We start from the raw sequence: 19,535 nt of genomic DNA on the forward strand, positions 1-19,535 counted from the left end.
AGAGTTGTCCATCTATCAGCACAGTCAATTTCAGAACATTTTCATTACCCTAAAAAAAAAAAAATCCCCATGCCTGGCTGTCACTGCCCAGTCCTCCTATCCCCTCTGGCCCTAAGCAACCATACATCTATTTATGTCACTGTTAGATTTGCCAGCCCTGGCCCTCATGCGTGCTTAGTTGCTCAGCCGTGTCCGACTCTTTGTGATCCTTTGGATTGTAGCCTACCAGGCTCCTCTGCCCATGGGATTCTCCAGGCAAGGATACTGGAGTGGGTTGCCATGGCCTCTTCCAGAGGATCTTCTTGACCCAGGGATCAAACCCACGTTTCCTGTGCCTCCTGCATTGGAAGGTGGATTCTTTACCTGCTGAACCATCTTGGGAAGGCACCATTTGATTTAAATGGAATCATGCAGTATATACTCCTTTGTGACTGGCTTCTTTCACTTAGCATACTGTTTCCAGGGGTTATCAATGTTTAGCATGTATCAGCACTTCATTCCTTTTTATTGCCAAATAATAATCCATTGTCTGGATCTACCACATTTAATTCATCCATTCATCAGTTGGTGGACTTTTAGGCTGTTTTCATCTTTTGTCTATTATGAATGATGCTGCTCTGAGGGTTCGGGTATAGGCTTTTGTGTGGACATATGTTTGCATTTCTCTTGGGGATGTACCTAGGAGTAAAATTGCTGGGTCCCATGGTAATTCTGTGCTTACCTGTTTGAAGAATTGCCAGACTGTTTTCCAAAGATTCCATAGGATCTTATACCCTAATTTACAGTGTATTAGGATTTCAGTTTCTCTATATCCTCAGCAGTCACCTGGCTCTAACCATGTGCTGTTGCATTCCGCTCTGACTGTCTCCAGGGGTTGCGTGTGGCAGCTGCTGTGCGTCCAGCTGACAGATCTGACCTGACGGAGCCCGAGCGCTCTTAAAATCCAAGGCAGTCATCTCCCCACTAAACAGCTGGCTGCTGGTCTGAATTTATTTGTTCTTGCCAGCTTTAGTTTGGAATGGTAATCTTATGTAGGGTTGCAGTGTGAGGGTGGGGGCTTCGCCCACCCTCAGTGTGTTAGTAGCTTTCTCTTTAAATCTTCAACCTAGAAGAGAATTCCTAGTAGAGAAAGAAGAAATTACTTTTCGTGCTGTCCTTCTTCATGTCTGTTCTCTTTTTAAGTCCGTTCCTTCTACCTCACACCCTTGGTAATGGTGGTAAAGAAGAGTGTGTGTTTCTTTTTTTAATTAGACAGAGGCAGTGGAGGCCCAGAGAGGGCCTCTGAGTTATGACCATTGGTTAATAAAAATGACAAAGTGCATTGATAACTAACTGCCACTAACTTATTCTGCCATTCTCACCTTCCAAGTAAAGGAGGACCCTTGAACTTGCCTCAGAACTTGTTCTACCTAGATCCTTTCTGTTAATATAGCACAGAAGCATATGGTTAGAGTTTAGAAGTCTATATAATAAATGTCTGTTTTTAAAGCAGATAATTTGAACACTTTCAGTTGCCTTTTAATTAGCTTAACTCCATCTCTTCAGGTCTCCTCTCTTCTCTTTGTCCATTTTGAATCAGAGAAATTTGAAAAACATTGTATTCTAATTGCAGACACCTAGGGTTCAGTTCAGTCCAGTCGCTCAGTCATGTCCGACTCTTTGCGACCCCATGAAACGCAGCACACCAGGCCTCCCTGTCCATCACCAACTCCCGGAGTTTACTCAGATTCATGCCCATCGAGTCGGTGATGCCATCCAGCCACCTCATCCTCTGTCGTCCCCTTCTCCTCCTGTCCCCAATCCTTCCCAGCATCAGGGTCTTTTCCATTGAGTCAACTCTTCACATGAGGTGGCCAACGTATTGGAGTTTCAGCTTCAACATCAGTCATACCAATGAACACCCAGGTCTGATCTCCTTTAGGATGGACTGGTTGGATCTCCTTGTAGTCCAAGGGACTCTCAAGAGTCTTCTCCAACACCACAGTTCAAAAGCATCAATTTTTCGGCGCTCAGCTTTCTTCACAGTCCAACTCTCACATCCATGTGTGACCACTGGAAAAAACCAAAGCCTTGACTAGACGGGCCTTTGTTGACAAAGTAATGTCTCTGCTTTTCAATATGCTCTCTAGGTTGGTCATAACTTTCCTTCCAAGGAGTAAGCATCTTTTAATTTCATGACTGCAGTCACCGTCTGCAGTGATTTTGGAGCCCAGAAAAATAGTCGGCCACTGTTTCCACTGTTTCCCATCTATTTGCCATGAAGTGATGGGACCAGATGCCATGCTCTTAGTTTTCCGAATATTGAGCTTTAAGCCAGCTTTTTCACTCTCCTCACCTAGGTTTAAATCCAGGCTTTGCTATTTACAGCCTGTGTGATCTTGAATTGTTTGCTTAACCTCTCTGTGTTGAAATTGTTACATGGAAAAATAATAGCGCATATCTGATTTTAAACAAGTTAACACACATAAAGTACTTTGAAAAGTACCTGGCATGTGGAATGTACATTAGCTATTTATCGTTTAAAGCACTCATAAAAAAAAAAAAAAAACCAAAACCTATAACCACCATGCTTGCTTCTACCCTTGCCACAGCTCCAGCTCTTCTGGTCAAAGTTGAACAACCTATGATTCAGGTTACTTAAAAAAGATCTGATGGAATTCCCTGGTGGTCCAGTGACTAAGGACTCTTGGCTTTCATTGCCAAGGCTGTGGGTTTAATCCCTGGTCTGGGAACTCAGATCCCACATACACCTTGCTCTCCCGGCAGTTAGAATGTTAAAGGACAAGAGGAAGATGAGACCTGTCAATCATTTAGTTAGGAAACAACCAGGAACAGGTTGCCCCAAAACATATTTTCCTAAGATTTGATGTAATGTAAATTTCTGTCTCATCTTTCTTTTTTTTTTTTTAATCTTCTGGGATGTCCTTGGCTTCCAGTGACCATAGCTGGAATCCTTCAGTATCTGGCATGGTTCCAAACACACAGTTAATATGGGACTAAATAAATGTGCACTTAAATACGTAACCAGAGCTTCCTCCTGTGTTGTCTTTAACGCCTTGTTTCTCCCCCTCTTGATCTCCAGGTATCTCGGATGAAGACATTATCAACATTACTCTTCCTACTGGGGTCCCCATTCTCCTGGAACTGGATGAGAACCTGCATACTGTTGGGCCTCACCAGTTCCTGGGCGACCAAGAGGCTATCCAAGCAGCCATTAAGAAAGTTGAGGATCAAGGAAAAGTGAAACGAGCTGACAAATAAAGTCTTTCCCACGTGCTGGCTAGGAATAGCTGCAGAAGGAGTGGCATGCAGTGTGTTATGGGTGCTCATCTTGCTTTTTTTTTTTCTTTTTTGGTCTCCCTGCCTGATTTTTCCAGATCTAGGCTGTGGGGTAGAGTTTGTAGAGGTAATTAGGTAACTTAACCTTGGCCCAGTTAAAGGCTTTAGGATGCCCAAGTGCTTATGTCATAGCCTTATGCGCTAACCCCTGCCGGCCTCCTTTTAATTAGTCACTAAGTTAGTCACCAGTGGGGCTTAATCAATGTCCTAAGTTTCTGAGATGGGAAAGCAACAAATGAAGGTCAAGTTCAAGGTCATCCTCATTCAGTAAATCAGTATTGAGTCACTACTGACAGACCTTCACTTCAATAAGACGTTTGTGTTTATAGAAAATTTCTGGGATGATAATAAAGGATATTAGATAATATGCTCTACTTAAGTATTTATTACTAGTCTTTTCCTCAAGGAAAAGGGGTATTCTCATAGGTAAGACCAACGGCCCATTAAATGGGAGAGTCACAGATGGATTCTTCCAAAGCAGCCAGCTACAAACAGCAAGGCCCTTTGCCTCATCTCTAGTCCAGAGACATCCTGTTTGACATCTGGTGGAATTCCTTTCTGGCTGCTGGAATTAGCAGCATATAGATAGCCATGGCTGTTCATGTTCTCTTTTGTTTTTAAACATTAATCGTGGGCTCCTTAAAATTGATTTAAAAATAAGTTCTGTGTCTGAAAATGGTACCCCCAAAGTATTTCCATATGATTCGTAAGTATTAAGTACAAGCTTCTGGATTAGTCTCTGCTCTCATCTTCCTGTAACACAAAGAGTTGTACTGGTTTCAAAACACAGACATGCTTAATTCTCTATAAATTGAAGGTTGGGTCGGGGTGAAGGTAGAATACAGTAGGTGTAATTTCATTCACTTGAACAGGGGAAATGGTAGACTGGCACTTGTCACGTACATTTGTTCTTTATCTGCTGAGGGCAAAACATTATGGTACGTAGTCTGTAGTCCTCAGGATAGACCACAGACTGATTGATTGATTGCTCATCGATCTTAATGATACAGGATGTCTTTAGATGCTGTATAGACAGGTACGTCATCATTTCTTTAAGCTACTGCCTTATGTCAAAGCAAGTGACATACGTTTCAATGATAGACTCATCTTAACAGTTTACGACTATAATAGCTATTACAGGTATCACCAGTTTTTCACGGTTTTCCATTGGTGGATTAGTTTATTTGTATCCATTTTATAGTAAAATTGGTATTAGAAGGAAACTAATTATAAAACCCTTGCTACTGCTTGGTCTCCACTGATCCTTAAATCAAGACTTAGAGGGACTTTCCTGGCAGTTCAGTGGTTATGACTCTGAACTTCCAATACAGGGGACACGGGTTCCATCCCTGGTCAGGGAACTAAGACCCCACGCACTGTGCAGTGCAGCCAAAAGATAAAGAAGACTTAGAGCATCAGCTGATAAAGGTGGCTGAAAAGAACATGGTTTGCTCACAGCTGGCCACATCTGCAATGCGTAAGGACACGGAATGTGGCTGCTTGGCATTCCTGACCAACTACTGTCTTTTCTGCTGCCGTCCTTCTTTTCACAGTCCTGTTGCCCAAACAAATAGCACTCTTTATGATAATTCAGAGATCAGGGCCGCAAATACAACTATCGTCTCTTCCTAGAATTCCAAACCTGTGGCTAAACTTCAACTCAGACCATTTTTGAACAGCTTCATCTCTGGAACTGGCATCTGAATTTTCCAGCCCAAGTGCTGACCTTGTCTTAAAGCAACTCAAGAGCCCAGATTTGGATTTTCCCCTCGTCCCACCTCTAGACGTCCACCTCCAGAGCACCCCCAGCAGCATGATTGCTCCTATGCACAAAGCTGTGCTCACGCTCAGTCACTGGAGCCTCACAGACTTCCGCAGAGAGGGATGATTGTTGCTGACACATTCTGGTGCAATTTTGGTTTTATTGTTTTTGACATCTTGGCTGAAATAAATGAGATTTATGAAAACTTGATGTACATTATCTTTAACAACTTTAGCACGTCAACCTTGAGACCACCTAGCGAACCTGTTTTCTTTGCATGGTTTGCAAAGTATTCAGGATTTTTGATGTAGGTACCTTGAAGTATGCCTAACCTGGATCCTTATCTTGGTATCCTCTGTACTGTGTCAAGCTGGGACCATAAAAAGGGGGAATTTTTTAAATGTAAAAAATGATAGCTTATCTAGAAATTTGGTCCTTGGCGGGCCAGGTTTGGCTTGCCCTGTAACCACCTAGCCAAGTTTCTTCTACCCAGGCTGTAATACTTGTTATATGCAGGTCCAGTGTGGTAAGATAATAGCCATAACAAGATGCTATGAATTTTAATTTTTAAATATCTCAAATGAATCCTGGATCCCAGTACATTGACACTTTGTTTTTCTGAAAAAAACAGAAATTCTGCCTCAGGAAAAAGGTTCTTAAAATCATCCAGTGCAAATTTGAGCACTGAATTAACAAAGCATCCTCTGTTAGGATACGTTACATCATGTATGTTTCCTTGATAAAGATGTGCAAGGAAAATTTCTCAACATGATCTGGCTATTTCCATGCTTAACCAGATTCTTTTGCCCCAAATTTGCAGACTATTTCTCATCTTGGGTCATGACCACTTTTATTAAAATGCAGCCCTTCGTGTGCACATTAATGGCAGTGGTTATTTGTCTTCTAGCCTGGGAAACCTCCCCAGAGGCTCTGTAGCTTTGTTGCCAGATGCTTTTTTTCGTTAAAGCCAATCCCTGTTGGGCTGCAGTTGGCCAACTTGGTAGCCAGAAGCAGAAATCCTTCCAGGAAAGAGAAGTCAGAGATCACATATGTTTCCCCGCTTCCTACCATGTAGTTATAATTTTTTATTTTTCCAGCCCCTCTCTGTTTATGACAGAATGAAGTAGGGGAACCAGCTTTACTGGACAGAAAGTTCATCATCCCCAACATCATTTTTAATTCATTTTTATGCGCTTACAAGTGGCAAGTCTCTCTTCAAAGTTCAGGTTCCCTCTCACCTGGAAAGTCTTTCATGTGTTTCTCTTCCCTCAGAAAAACAAAATTGCCTCAACATTTCAGACTCTGATCACTTTTCCTGCTTTTGTCTTCTGCGTGGTTGGATTTTGCAAGTTTGGAACTCACTTCTATAGCACTGTTCGTCTTAATAAATCATGCATTGCCTCTCAGCAGATCTGACTGTGGCAGATGCTATGTTATGCCGTATCCTGAGGGTTTCCACATTGGACTGTGAGGGAAATTTTGTCCCAAGGGGAATATGAAACGACTGTACTGTAAGAATATTTTAATCATGCAATCTCTCTTTAGTGCCAAAGCTATTTAGCAAAATGATAGGCAGAATTAAAGTCACTCTTGCCCACAATTGGCGAAATTTTATTTATTGGAGGATAATCTCACTATATAGACTAGCTTTTAAGCCATGGAGTTTAAGTCCAAAAAATGTAAGTTCCTTAGACAAAATCTTAAACATGAGCCAGATTGTCATCATCACTTTTGACTTTCACATAATAGAGCCACATTTTATTTGCCTTCTATTTAGTTGGGGCTGGCCCTTTAAACTTATGCTTACTCTGATTTAACAGGAATATATTTTTAATATCTTTTTATTATAAAACATTTTAAACATCCACAAAATCTGAGACTGTAAATAGCACAAGCAACACTCATTTACCGATCACCCACTACCACTTCATTAACTCTGTTGTTGTTTAGTTACTAAGTCATGTCTGACTCTTTGTAACTCCATGGACTGTAGCCCACCAGGCTCCTCTTCTTCCCAGGCAAGAATGCTGGAGTGTGTTGCCATTTCCTTTTCCAGGGGATCTTCCCAACCCAGAGATCGAACCCGTGTCTCCTGCTTGGCAGGCAGATGCTATACCACTGAGCCACCTGGGAACCCTTCATTAACTTGTGACCACCATCGTGTGTGTCTTCTCACTCTGCCCACTGGATTGCTTTGAAACAAATGCTGAATGTCAAACAGGATAGATTTTGAGAAAGAAAACTCCTCTGATAGTCTTCAACCAGTTAAAATGAAAGCCCCAGTAATCTCTTCTGATATTTGTCCATTTTGGTACTCTCAAGAAACAGCCGTTGCTAAGTTGTCCAATTCAGGTCCTAAATACAGTTGCATTATCTGTCCTTGCTCTTTAGAGAGCTGTTAGTCTGTTCTGTGTGACTTCTGCAGGATAATTTGGAATGATTGGGTAACACTGATGTTAAATTCAAGTGTTTAAAGATGTAAATATTCCTGAGACTATTTTGAAGAATTACTTAAGTAATTCTGAATTTCATAGGTTTAAAAATTGAGCATATTTGTTGATGTTGTTGTAAATTAGGTTACTCACAAAGGGAGAAGAGAGATAGAAGGTGGAGGAAGATAAAGAAGACCACCATGTTACTAGTTTTGAACTGGAGATATTTGTATGAATGTGTATGTGACTTCCTCTCTCTTCCCAGCCCCACCTCTCCTTTTCCCCCACCCCCAGCTCTGGCTGTGTGCTCTGAAAGAGCCTGGAAGCCATAACCCAGTAATAAAACACACCTAGTTACCTTGATCTTGTTTAATAAATACTGTTCCACAGATCCAGCGATGTTTGGGAAAACTGTTGATTCCAGGTTGGAAGCAGATAAAGTGAACTTAGAACACCCTGAGTCAGAAAAGAAGAAAATGCCCGAATACTGGTGGGGCATAAACATTGGCTTCAGGTGCCAAATTTGGGACAGTTTGAGTTTAAAGAATAACAGTGATGGATTATAAAACATTTGTTTTAGTCTGTTCAGGCTGTTGTAACAAAGCGCCACAGATGACTTAAATAAACATCTCTCACGGTTCAGGAGGCTGGGACGTCCAAGGTCAAGGCACTGGCAGATTGATTGTCTGATGAGAACTGTCTTCCTGGTTTTCAGACTGACATCTTGCTGTGTCCTCACACGGTAGAGAGGGAGGGGGCTCTGGTCTCTTTCTTTTAGAACACTATTCTTATCATGGGGGATCCACCCCCATGACCTCATCTAAACCTGCTCACCTCCCAAAGGCCCCACCTCCAAACACCATCACCCCAGGGAGCAGGGTTTTACCAATTAGGTTTGAACCTTAATTGGATATTTTGATTAAAAGTTATAAAGGACATTTTAGGGGCTGAAAAATTTGAGGTTGAGGTGTCATGATGCCTGCAATTCACCTTCAAGTGGTTCAGCCAACACAGTGTTCATACATATTTAAAGAGACACAGAAAGCAAATTAATAAATTACAATTGATAAATTGAGGAAAGAATTTATAATGCTGTGCTATTCTTCCAGCTTTCCTGTAGGTTGGATATTTTTCAAAATAGAAGCAAAGAAAAAGTAACAGGGGAAACATTGATAAGCAACCAAAACAGCCTCGTATTAAAAATGAAAACACGTTTTTGCTATATGCAATGACTGGATAAATGTGACTGGTTTCTGTACTTTTTAGTTCTCAAAATTTCAGTCTTGTTAGTAAAGGAAAACCTTCTTAAGTCTATATTATATTGTCAAGAGACAAATAGTTGTATGCTTATTTTACTTCTGCTAGGTCTAGTGCTACAGTTACATATCAGACCAACAATTATTAATACCTTATCTGCTAATACAAGTCAGAAACAGGATTATGATTGCCATCACCTTGTAGCTGAACAAAGAGAATTTATTTCTTCTGATGCAAGACCTTAGGCTTTAATCTTTTCCTCCCTGAGACTGACATCCCTTCTTAATGACACCTGTTTGACTCCTAAACTCCACTTAATCTCTGGGCCTCCATTTCCTTGGAATTTGGCTCCCTGAAGCAATCATCTCCCGTGTGCCTTGTTTCACTCAGCTCAGGGTCACACCTCAGCTTGGATACGTGTGACCTCGAAGCAGCTATGGTTTTCGACTGCTGCTCCATGCTTCCTTCTACTGAGACTGCTGGGGGTCAATTGCCTGTAATGAATGCTTTTCATTGGCACCAAAAACCAGCCTTTTATTTATATTGTGGTTGGCCACTTAAACCTTCAGTCTATTCTTACTTTAAAAACAAGGTTCATGAAAATAATCCCTGTTTTCATGAAGGAAGCTCTACCTTTTCAAGACGGCTTCATTTAATTCTCTGCAATGCCAAGTTCTTAAAAACTTCAGCATAGACCAGAATGCAACATAAGCTTTTGTCCAAAGAGCCAGTGCCTCACTTCTAGTCTGCAGAAAACAGATGCCATCTGATAGCAACTGCAGCAACCATAGACCGAAATGTCAGGTGGTGCCTTTCTTTCCCTGAAGCACTTGCACCTGAAGGAGCTGTTTTGTTTCCGAGTTTTTACTCAAGAATATCTCATGAATTCACTCTAGCCACACACATACTGAAAAGGGCACATTAGCCAACCACATTTCCCTGTATCCACTTGAGAGGAAGCTTCATTTGATGTAATGTTGACCTAGTGTCCGTCGCTCAGTTGTGTCTGACTCTTTGTGACCCCATGGGCTGTGTTCACCAGGCTCCCCTCCAGTCAAGAATACTGGGGTGGGCTGCCATTCCCTTCTCCAGGGGATCTTCCCAACCCAGGGATGGAACCCAGATCTCCTGCATTGCAGGCAGATTCTTCACCATCTGAGCCACGAGGGAAGGTCAACGTTGACCTAGGTGGAGAGTAAAACACAGCTGGAGTTTGTTTCTGTCAAATTAATTGTGTAAAAATCTCCTCTCTTACCAAAAAGACTTTGAAGCAGTTAAACCTGGAACTTGGAGCAGAGAGGGTCAAGACCATTATATAGTGTACACTCATGATTGAGGTCATTTAATTCAGTATGACACTTTTTCTATAGACCATTCACTGGCGTTCTCCAGGCTGCTACTAGCCATTGGTATAGTAAAATACTAGTCAGTATTTTTATTTCTGATGCACCCCCAGGATTCTGAATTGGATGGTAGGAAACACTATTTGGAGCTGGAATTCCAGGTACTCTCCCGAGAGTCTTGGTATTTTATAATCTTTATTTAATCTTTATTTCTGCACCTAGACACTGGGGGTCAGTATTTATTCATAAATGCCTCTCAATTTGACTGTAAGCCTAGCTCTGGCTACTTATGAAAGGTGATGTCTAGAGAGTCCTGGAGTTGATGGTGGGATTTCTCTCTCTGATTGTGTAACTACAGAGCCCAGCCTAGGTAAACATAAAATGTAAATATAAACATTGTGGATCCCTGTAGGACTGTAACCAGGGAAGGAGGCAGACAGTTTTCAATCTGAAATATAAACTAACACCAGATCCTTTTCCTTTCTGGAGACTTGTCTGACAACATTGGTCCAACGGGCGCACTCAAATCCTCAGGCAGAATTTGGCCATCACCCCTGACTTTCCTTCTGGTTACTTATTTTTTGTTGATTCTCCCTCCTCCTAGCTGTCAAATTCATCTCTATCCCCACCACTCAGGCCTTGAGTCACATCCCCACCTTTCCTCTCTTTATGAGACTCGCATGCTGCCTACGGCACTAAGAAGGCACTTCTCTCTCTTTGGACATTTCAGCAGTCTTCTAGATGATCTGCTTTTACTCTCCTTCAGTCCTCTCCAGGGTGACCTTTCAAAAGGTCTACCACACAGTACTTCACACAAACTTTTAGGGACACCAACCTTGTTTAAGCCTCTGCCTTTGTACTCATTTCTCCTCCATCACCACCCCATCTTTTTATCTCCTGCCTAATATCTGCTTATCTCTCAGGGCTCTTAGGCTCTCAAGGATCCCTGTGATTTACCTCTGCTGGATCTCATCTGTCTCTTTGTCTTTTCACTGGCAGGAGAATGGAATGAAGTTAAGTTCTCTGCCTCACAAAGCTGGGTGCCAGGCAAGGTCATGCAAACTTACTCTCCAGACTCCCCCAAATTTACCTCCCATGAGCATTAAACCATCCATTTTTTATAGATATATTCTTTAAAATAGTTCTTGTCTAGAGATATTTGATCTTAAGCTGTACTATGCTTTGTGGCAGTCTTCCCACTGTGTGAATTCATGGAAGCAGAAATGGAAACCCTGCTGCTGGTGGAGTGGAACACAAGTGAGGCTGAGTAGCCCTTCAACCCAGAGCACTTCTCCATAGGCAGCTGCTATAATGGTGAGAAAACAGGTTAATGAGTTGTGTTCTTGCTTTTTATTCAAATTATATAGTTAAATATATCAGTCTAAATATGTTAAAAATAAGTAAACTCCTTAATCCTGCAATCCAGAGAGCTATTTCTTTTCCTGTATGAATTTTCACATAGATATATTCTTAATTTGTATTCAATTTTGTATTCTTTTCTTCATCATAAGCATTTCTCCATGCTTCATAGACTTCAAACAATTGTATTATATGGATAAATACCATTCCATTATTTGGATAAAATTTAAATGTCCCAAAAGGAGGCAATTAGATGCTTTCAACATTCTGCTCTAATAATCAATTCTGTCCCTATAACTTCTCTCCCAGACTCTTTTTGAATGTTTATGAGTTCCAATGCAAGAGCACAGTGGAGGCCCACTTGCTTTTTGTCCAAATATTTTAAAATATCAATCAAGCTAACAGACATTTTATGTACCTTGCAAATATAGCTTCATAACAAAAATATTTTAAAGTATATAAAGGTATTTTTTTTTTATAACTGAAAGCCACCACACATGGGGAATGGTTATGGAAGTCTTCTCTGAAAAGAAGAGTGGTCCAATGTCCCAAGACCTTGTTGCCACTGAAGAACTTCAGCTACATGACACACAGTCTCCCCAAAGCAACATTTAGATTCTACTATTGAGAAATATAATCCCTATAAGAATCATAAATCCTATACTATTTTAAGAGAGATTAAGGCTCCCAAATATATGAATCATTGACAGAACCAAAGGGAGAAATGAACAGCAACACTGTAATAGTGGGAGACTTTAATTCCTCCTTTCAGCTATGGATAGAACAACTAGACAGAAGATCAATAAGGAAACAGAGGACTTGAACAGCACAATTAGACCAATCAGACTTAATGGACATATACAGAACATTTCCCTCCAAGCAGCACAATACAGTCTTCTCAAGTACACATAAAATATTCTCCCACAGACCACATGTAATCTACAAGACAAGTCTTCACACATTTGAGAAGCTGAAGTCATATGAAATATCTTCATCAACCATATAGAATGGAACTAGAAACCAACAACAGAAAGAAAACAGGAAAATCCACCAAAATGTGAAAATAACTTCTACAACCAACAAGTCAAAAAATAAATCATGAGGGAATTTAGAAGACATCTGAAGATAAAATGAAAATTCAACATACCAAAATATATGGCATACAGTAAAAGCAGTAATAAGAACATGTATAGTGGCAAATGCTTACATTAAGAGGGAGAAAGCTCTCAGATCAACAACCTAACTTTACATCTCAAGGAATTAGGAAAAGAACAGCTAAAAGTTAGGAAGAAGAAGGAAATAATAAAAATTAGAGCAGAGAGAGAGAATAGGAAACAACAGAAAAAATTAAAATCAAGAGCTGATTTTTCTAAAATTTTTATTGGAGTAGGCTTAAAATGTGTTAATTTCTGCTGTACAGCAAAGTAAATCAGATATAGATAGATAGATAGATAGATACCACTGTTCTTTAGATTCTCTTCTATTTTCCTATTTCAGTGTATTGAGAACAGTACAGTGTTATACAGTAAATCCTTAATAGTTATCTATTTTACATATAGTAGTGTGTATATATAAATGCCAATCTCCCAATTTATCCCTACCCCACATCCCTCCCCCCCCGGTAATTATAAGTTTGTTTTCTATATCTGTGACTTTATTTCTGTTTTGGAAGTAAGTTCATTTGTACCATTTTTAAAGATCTCACATATAAGCAATATCATATAATATTTGTCTTTCTCTGTCTGACTTATTTCACTCAGCGTGACAAACTCTAGGTTGATCTATGTTGCTGCAAGTGACGTTATTTTATTCTTTTCTATGGCTGAGTAATATTCCGTTCTATAGATGTACTATGTCTTCTTTATCCATTCCTCTGTCAATGAATATTTCAGGTGTTCCATGCCCTGGCTATTATAAGTAGTTCGGCAATGACTATTGTGGTGCATGTGTCTTTTTGAATTATAGTCTTCTCTGGATATATAAGCTAAAGACAAAGGAGAAAAGGAGAGATATACCTATCTGAATGCAGAGTTCCAAAGAATAGCAAGGAGAGATAAGAAAGCCTTCCTCAGTGACCAATGCAAAGAAATAGAGGAAAACAATAGAATGGGAAAGACTAGAGATCTCTTCAAGAAAATTAGAGACACCAAAGATAGGCACAATAAAGGACAGAAATGGTATGGACCTAACAGAAGCGGAACATATTAAGAAGAAGTGGCAACAAAACACAGAAAAATTATACAAAAAAACTTAATGACCCAGATAACCACTATGGTGTGATCACTCACCTAGAGCCAGACATCCTGGAATGTGAAGTCAAGTGGGGCTTAGAAAGCATCACTACAAGCAAAGCTAGTGGTAATGATAGAATTCTAGTTGAGTTATTTCAAATCCTAAAAGATGATGCTGTGAAAGTGCTGCACTCAATATGTCAGCAAATTTGGAAAACTCAGCAGTGGCCACAGGACTGGAAAATGTCAGTTTTCATTCCAATCCCAAAGAAAGGCAATGCCAAAAATGTTAAAACTACCACCCGATTGCACTCATCTCACACACTAGCAAAGTAATGCTCAAAATTCTCCTACCGAGGCTTGAACAGTACATGAACTGAGAACTTTCAGATGTTCAAGCTGGATTTAGAAAAGGCAGAGGAACAATAGGTCAAATTGCCAACATCAGTTGGATCATCAAAAAAGCAAGAGAGTTCCAGAAAAACATCTCCTTCTGCTTCATTGACTATGCTAAAGCCTTTGACTGTGTGGATCAGAGCAAACTGTGGAAAATTCTTCAAGAGATGGGAATACCAGACCACCTGACCTGCCTCCTAAGAAATCTGTATGCAGGTCAAGAAGCAACAGTTAGAACCAGACATGGAACAACATTTTCCCAAATTGGGAAATGAGTACATCAAGGCTATATTTTGTTACCCTGCTTATTTAACTTATATGCAGAGTACATCATGTGAAATGCTGGGCTGGATGAAGCACAAGCTGGAATCAAGATTGCTGGAGAAAATATCAATAACCTCAATTATGCAAATGACACCACCCTTATGGCAGAAAGTGAAGAAGAACTAAAGAGCCTCTTGATGAAAGTGAAAGAGGAGAGTGAAAAAGCTGGCTTAAAACTCAACATTCAAACAACTAAGATCATGGCATCTGGTCCCATCACTTCATGGCAAATAGATGGGGAAACAATGGAAATAATGACAGACTTTATTTTGTGGGGCTCCAAAATCACTGCAGATGGTGACTGCAGCCATGAAATTAAAAAATGCTTGCTCCTTGGAAGAAAAGCTATGACTAAACTAGATAGAATATTAAAAAGCAGAGATATTACCAACAAAGTTTCATCTAGTCAAAGCTATGGTTTTTCCAGTGGTCATGTATGGATTTGAGAGTTGGACCATAAAGAAAGCTGAATGCCAAAGAATTGATGCTTTTGAATTGGTTGGAGAAGACTCTTGAGAGTCCCTTGGACTGCAAGGAGATCAAACCAGTCAATCATAAAGGAAATCAGTTCTGAATATTCATTGGAAGGACTGATGCTGAAGCTGAATCTCCAATATTTTGACCACCTGATGGGAAGAACTGACTGATTGGAAACCTGATGCTGGGAAAGAGGCAGGAGGAGAGGGAATGACAGAGGATGAGTTAGTTGGATGGCATCACTGACTCAATGGACATGAGTTTGAGCAAGTTCCGGGAGTTGGTGATGGACAGGGAAGCCTGACATGCTGCGGTCCATGGGTTGCAAAGAGTTGGGCATGACTGAGTGACTGAACTATATAAGAGCTGTTTTGTTTTTTTTAAAGACCAACAAAATTGGAAAGCCCTTACATAGAATAACTAAGAAAAAATGAGACTCAGTAAACTTAACTTGGAAATGAAATAGGGGACATTGCAACTGATGTCTCAGAAATAAAAAGGGTTATAACAGACTACTGTGAACAATTATATACCAACAAATTAAATAACCTGGAAGAAAATTATGTATTCCTACCAACTGACCAACATAAAAATCATAAGAAATAAACAATCTGAAGAAACCTATAACTAGTAAGGAGATTAAAGCAATAATCAAGAGCCTCCCAACAAAGAAAAATCCAGGGCCGGATGACTTCACAGCAGAATTCTACCAAACATTTAAAGAAGAATGAATACTAATCCTTCTTAAACTCTTCTAAAGAATTTAAAGGGAATGCTCCAAGCTCATTCTATGAGGCCAGCATCACTCTGATATCAAAAGAAGATATAAAAGGCACCCAAATTGAAAAGGAAGAAGTAAAATTATCTCTGTTCACACATAACATAATCTTAAAGAAAACCCTAAAGATTTCACACAAAAAATGGTTAAAAGTAAGAAATTATTTTAACAAAGTTGCAGGATAGAAAATCAACATATAATGGTCAACTAATAATGACCAAACTGAAAAGGAAATTAATGAAATAATCTCCATTTACTATAACATCAAAAAGAATAAGATACTTGGGAATCAATGTACTCAGGGAGATGAAAGACTTATATACTGAACACTACAAAATATTACTAAAAGAAATTGAAGAAGATACAAATAAATGGAAAGGCATCTGGTACTCATGGATTAGAAGATTTAATGTTGTTAAAATGTTCAGACTACCAAAAGTGATCTGTAAATTCAGTTCAATCTCTATCAAAATCCCAGTGGCATTCTTTGCAGAAGTAGACAAAAAAAAAACTTAAAACTGAATCTCATAGGACCTTCGATAGCCAAAACCATCTTGAAAAAGAGGAGCAAATTCAGAGCTCTCACACTTCCTGATTTCAAACATACTACAAAGCAACAGAAATCAAGACCATTGGGACTGGCAAAGAGACAGATGTAGAGACCAATGGAACAGAATAGCGTCCAGAAATAAACCTGAGCACATACGGCCAAATGATTTTTGACAATGGTGTCAAGACTACACAATGAGGAAAGGACAGTCCCTTCTTAAACGGCACTGGGAAAACATTGTCCATCAGGACACTGAGTGGAGCTCGTGAGCTGAGTTTTTTCAAACAAAATTGAAGTGTTTGCTTTTCAAGTTGGAGGAAATAGTTTGCTTTCCTTCTTTTCTCAAGCCATCTTCGATATTCAGGGAGTCCAGAGCTTGTGTATGAAACCTAATTGGATTATATGAATGCATACCGAGGAGTAGGTGAGCTAAACATTTTATTTGCAAAAAAATTAAAATCAAACATTGTGCCTTCTTCAGCATAGGTTATTTAAAGCCACAGAGCCCCAGCCTTAGAAAATAGCAGTGTCAGAATCCTTAGTCAGGAACAGGAGAAGCCACTCTAGTCTAAACAAAAAAGGAGTTTCTTAAAGGATATCAGATGCCTCACAGATTCTTTGGGAAGGCCAAAGAGTTAAGTTTGGAAGTCCAGTCAGTTGAGAATAACACCCAAAGCCCTGTGTGAGAATAGCTTCAGAAAGAACTCCCCAGTACCAGGCTCAGTCACTGCAGCTCCCACCGATGATGTTGAAAAACAGTATAGAGGGTCCTTTAAAACCTAAAAATAAAATTACCATGTCATAGTGTGAGAGCAGCCATATACTATATGAAAATGAATGGGTGTGGCAGTGTTCCAATAAACTTTACTTACAAAAAAAAAAGGCAGTGGCCCTGATTTAATTCAGAGACTAGAGTCTGCCAATCTGCACTCTAGAACAATGTCATTGGTGGTCTTATTTAGACATTAACACCATTTTTTAAAGGTGAGCAACTTGGATGTCTTCACTGGGTGCTAGAAATACTAATGTTGCTGTCCTAATTGGCAATGGTCTGGTAGATGGCAAAAGTGGCCACACTCTCTCCTTTCATCCATGCTTCTTTACCTGGAACTTTGTATCCCCTCCCACCTGATTCTGGGCTCAGCCAATGAAGTGAAGTGAAGTGAAGTGAAGTCGCTCAGTCATGTCCAAACTTTGTGACCCCATGGACTGTAGCCTACCAGGCTCCTTAGTCCATGGGATTGTCCAGGCAAGAGTACTGGAGTGGGTTGCCATTTCCTTTTCCAGGGGATCTTCCCAACCCAGGGATTGAACCCAGGTCTCCCGCATTGTAGGCAGACGCTTTACCACCTGAGCTACCAGGGAAGCCCCAGCCAATGGGTTATCAGAAAAATGTGATACAAGCAGAGGTTTGGAAATGTGCACAGTGGGGCTTTTCTTTTCTTAAAACCCCTCCTGGATGATGTAACACATGTGGCCCAGTCACTCCTGTTACCTAGACCTACAGATTGACGAACACCAGCCCTGTGATGGAACTCATGCTAGACTGCCCATCCACTAGCCATTTTGCCAGTTCATCGTGAACACGTGAGTGAGCCTAGAGATGATCAACTAAGCTGGCCCAGATCACACAGTCCAGCCAATTCACAAAGCCATAAGCTAAATAAATAGTTATTATAAGCCACTATGCTTCCCTGGTGGCTCAGATGGTAAAGCATCTGTCTGCAATGCTGGAGACCTGGGTTCGATCCCTGGGTCGGGAAGATCTCTTGGAGAAGAAAATGGCAACCCACTCCAGTATTCTTGCCTGGACAATCCCATGAACAGAGGAGCCTGGTAGGCTACAGTCCATAGGGTTGCAAAGAGTTGGACACGACTGAGCGACTTTACTTACTTACTTACTTATGTTTTAAGGTATTAGCAGCAAAAGGTCCGAGCTATTAGTTTGCTAAATTTTTTTCACTTACTTTACCTCACCTTACTCCCATAATGCAGGAGGAGCAGATATGTAATCCCATGTTGCAAGGGAGAAGAAATTGAGCCCCATAAAAACTTAGTGACCTGCCAGATATCAGTGAGAGTGAAAGTTGCTCAGTTGAGTCCAACTCTTTGTGACCCCATGGACTGTACAGTCCATGGGATTCTCCAGGCCAGAATACTGGAGTGTGTGGCCATTACCTTCTCCAGGGAATCTTCCCAACCCAGGTCTCCTGCATCGCAGGCGGATTTTTTACCAGCTAAACCACCAGGGAAGCCTGCCAAATATCGAACTGCTAATAAACAAAAATCTGGGTCTAGAATGAAGTTTGCCTTAACCCCCTAGTCAAAATGTACACATTGATTATATTGTTTTGTTTGTAGCAAAGTAATAGAACAAATATTGCTTCAGCTCAGTCAATAGTTCTGCTAATATACTCTTATCTCCTCCAAATATCTTCTAAATTCTAACAATTCAAAGGATGGTCCCTCATCAAAATTTGTCCTATCATTTACAAGAAATTATCAAGTATCCAGACTTGGCTAGAGAGACTTTCAGTTGATTGTAGGGAATAAGCAGCCAAACATCTCCTGTGAAAAGTGTAATTTGGAGGAAATCAATGTCTCTTAATCTCTGCAGATCTCTGCTATGACTTCACACTTGCTGATAACTGTTACAGGTAAACGTGCTCAGCACATTATAGGCAAAGGTCTTTGGAAATGTTTCCTGTGAAGGGCTGGCTAGTAAATATTGTCAACCCGTGAGTCATACAAACTCTCAAAACTACTCAATTCTGCTGTCATCTGTCGTTTAAGAGCAGCCACGGACTATTTAAAAATGAAAGGGTGTGGCTGTGTTCCAATAACTTTATTTACAAAAACAGGCAGGGGTCTGATTTGTTCACTGGTCCGAGCTGACCAATCCCCACTTTAGAGCAACGACTTTGGTGGCCTTATTAGGATGTGAATGTCCATAGATATTAACACCATTTTTAGAAGGTGAAAGACTTTCATATCTAGTGCACTTTAGTTTAAGGGGACCAACCCACACTCAGGTCGTGTTATTCAATCATTGCCCTGGCAAAGAACACATTAGACCAGCCTATTGAGTGCATGGACTGCCTTGCTGTCAAGCATCATCTGCTCCCTCTAGCACTGTGCTGGCACAGGACACAAGTGGCAGAGGTTACTGGCTGCCCACTAAGACTCATTCTTTCCTCGTATAATAAAACACTGCAGGTAGGGGCATAGCCAGCCAGCCAGAAACTGCTTTTCCCAGCCTCCCTTGCAGCTTGAGTGGCCCTATTTCT

The 19,535-nt window shown here is 40.5% G+C and overlaps 1 protein-coding gene across 1 annotated transcript in view; it reads left to right on the forward strand.

The window, feature by feature from the left end:
• BPGM (bisphosphoglycerate mutase) overlaps nt 1–5,306 on the forward strand; it is a 30,305-nt gene extending 24,999 nt beyond the window's left edge. Inside the window, exon 3 of the mRNA XM_043463762.1 lies at nt 3,083–5,306. Coding sequence (XP_043319697.1) covers nt 3,083–3,261 — 179 coding nt within the window. The 3' untranslated portion in view covers nt 3,262–5,306. The remainder of the gene's footprint in view (nt 1–3,082) is intronic.
• Nucleotides 5,307–19,535: the final 14,229 nt, after the last annotated feature.

Source organism: Cervus canadensis, chromosome 3, assembly GCF_019320065.1.
Source record: "Cervus canadensis isolate Bull #8, Minnesota chromosome 3, ASM1932006v1, whole genome shotgun sequence".
NCBI lineage: Eukaryota > Metazoa > Chordata > Mammalia > Artiodactyla > Cervidae > Cervus > Cervus canadensis.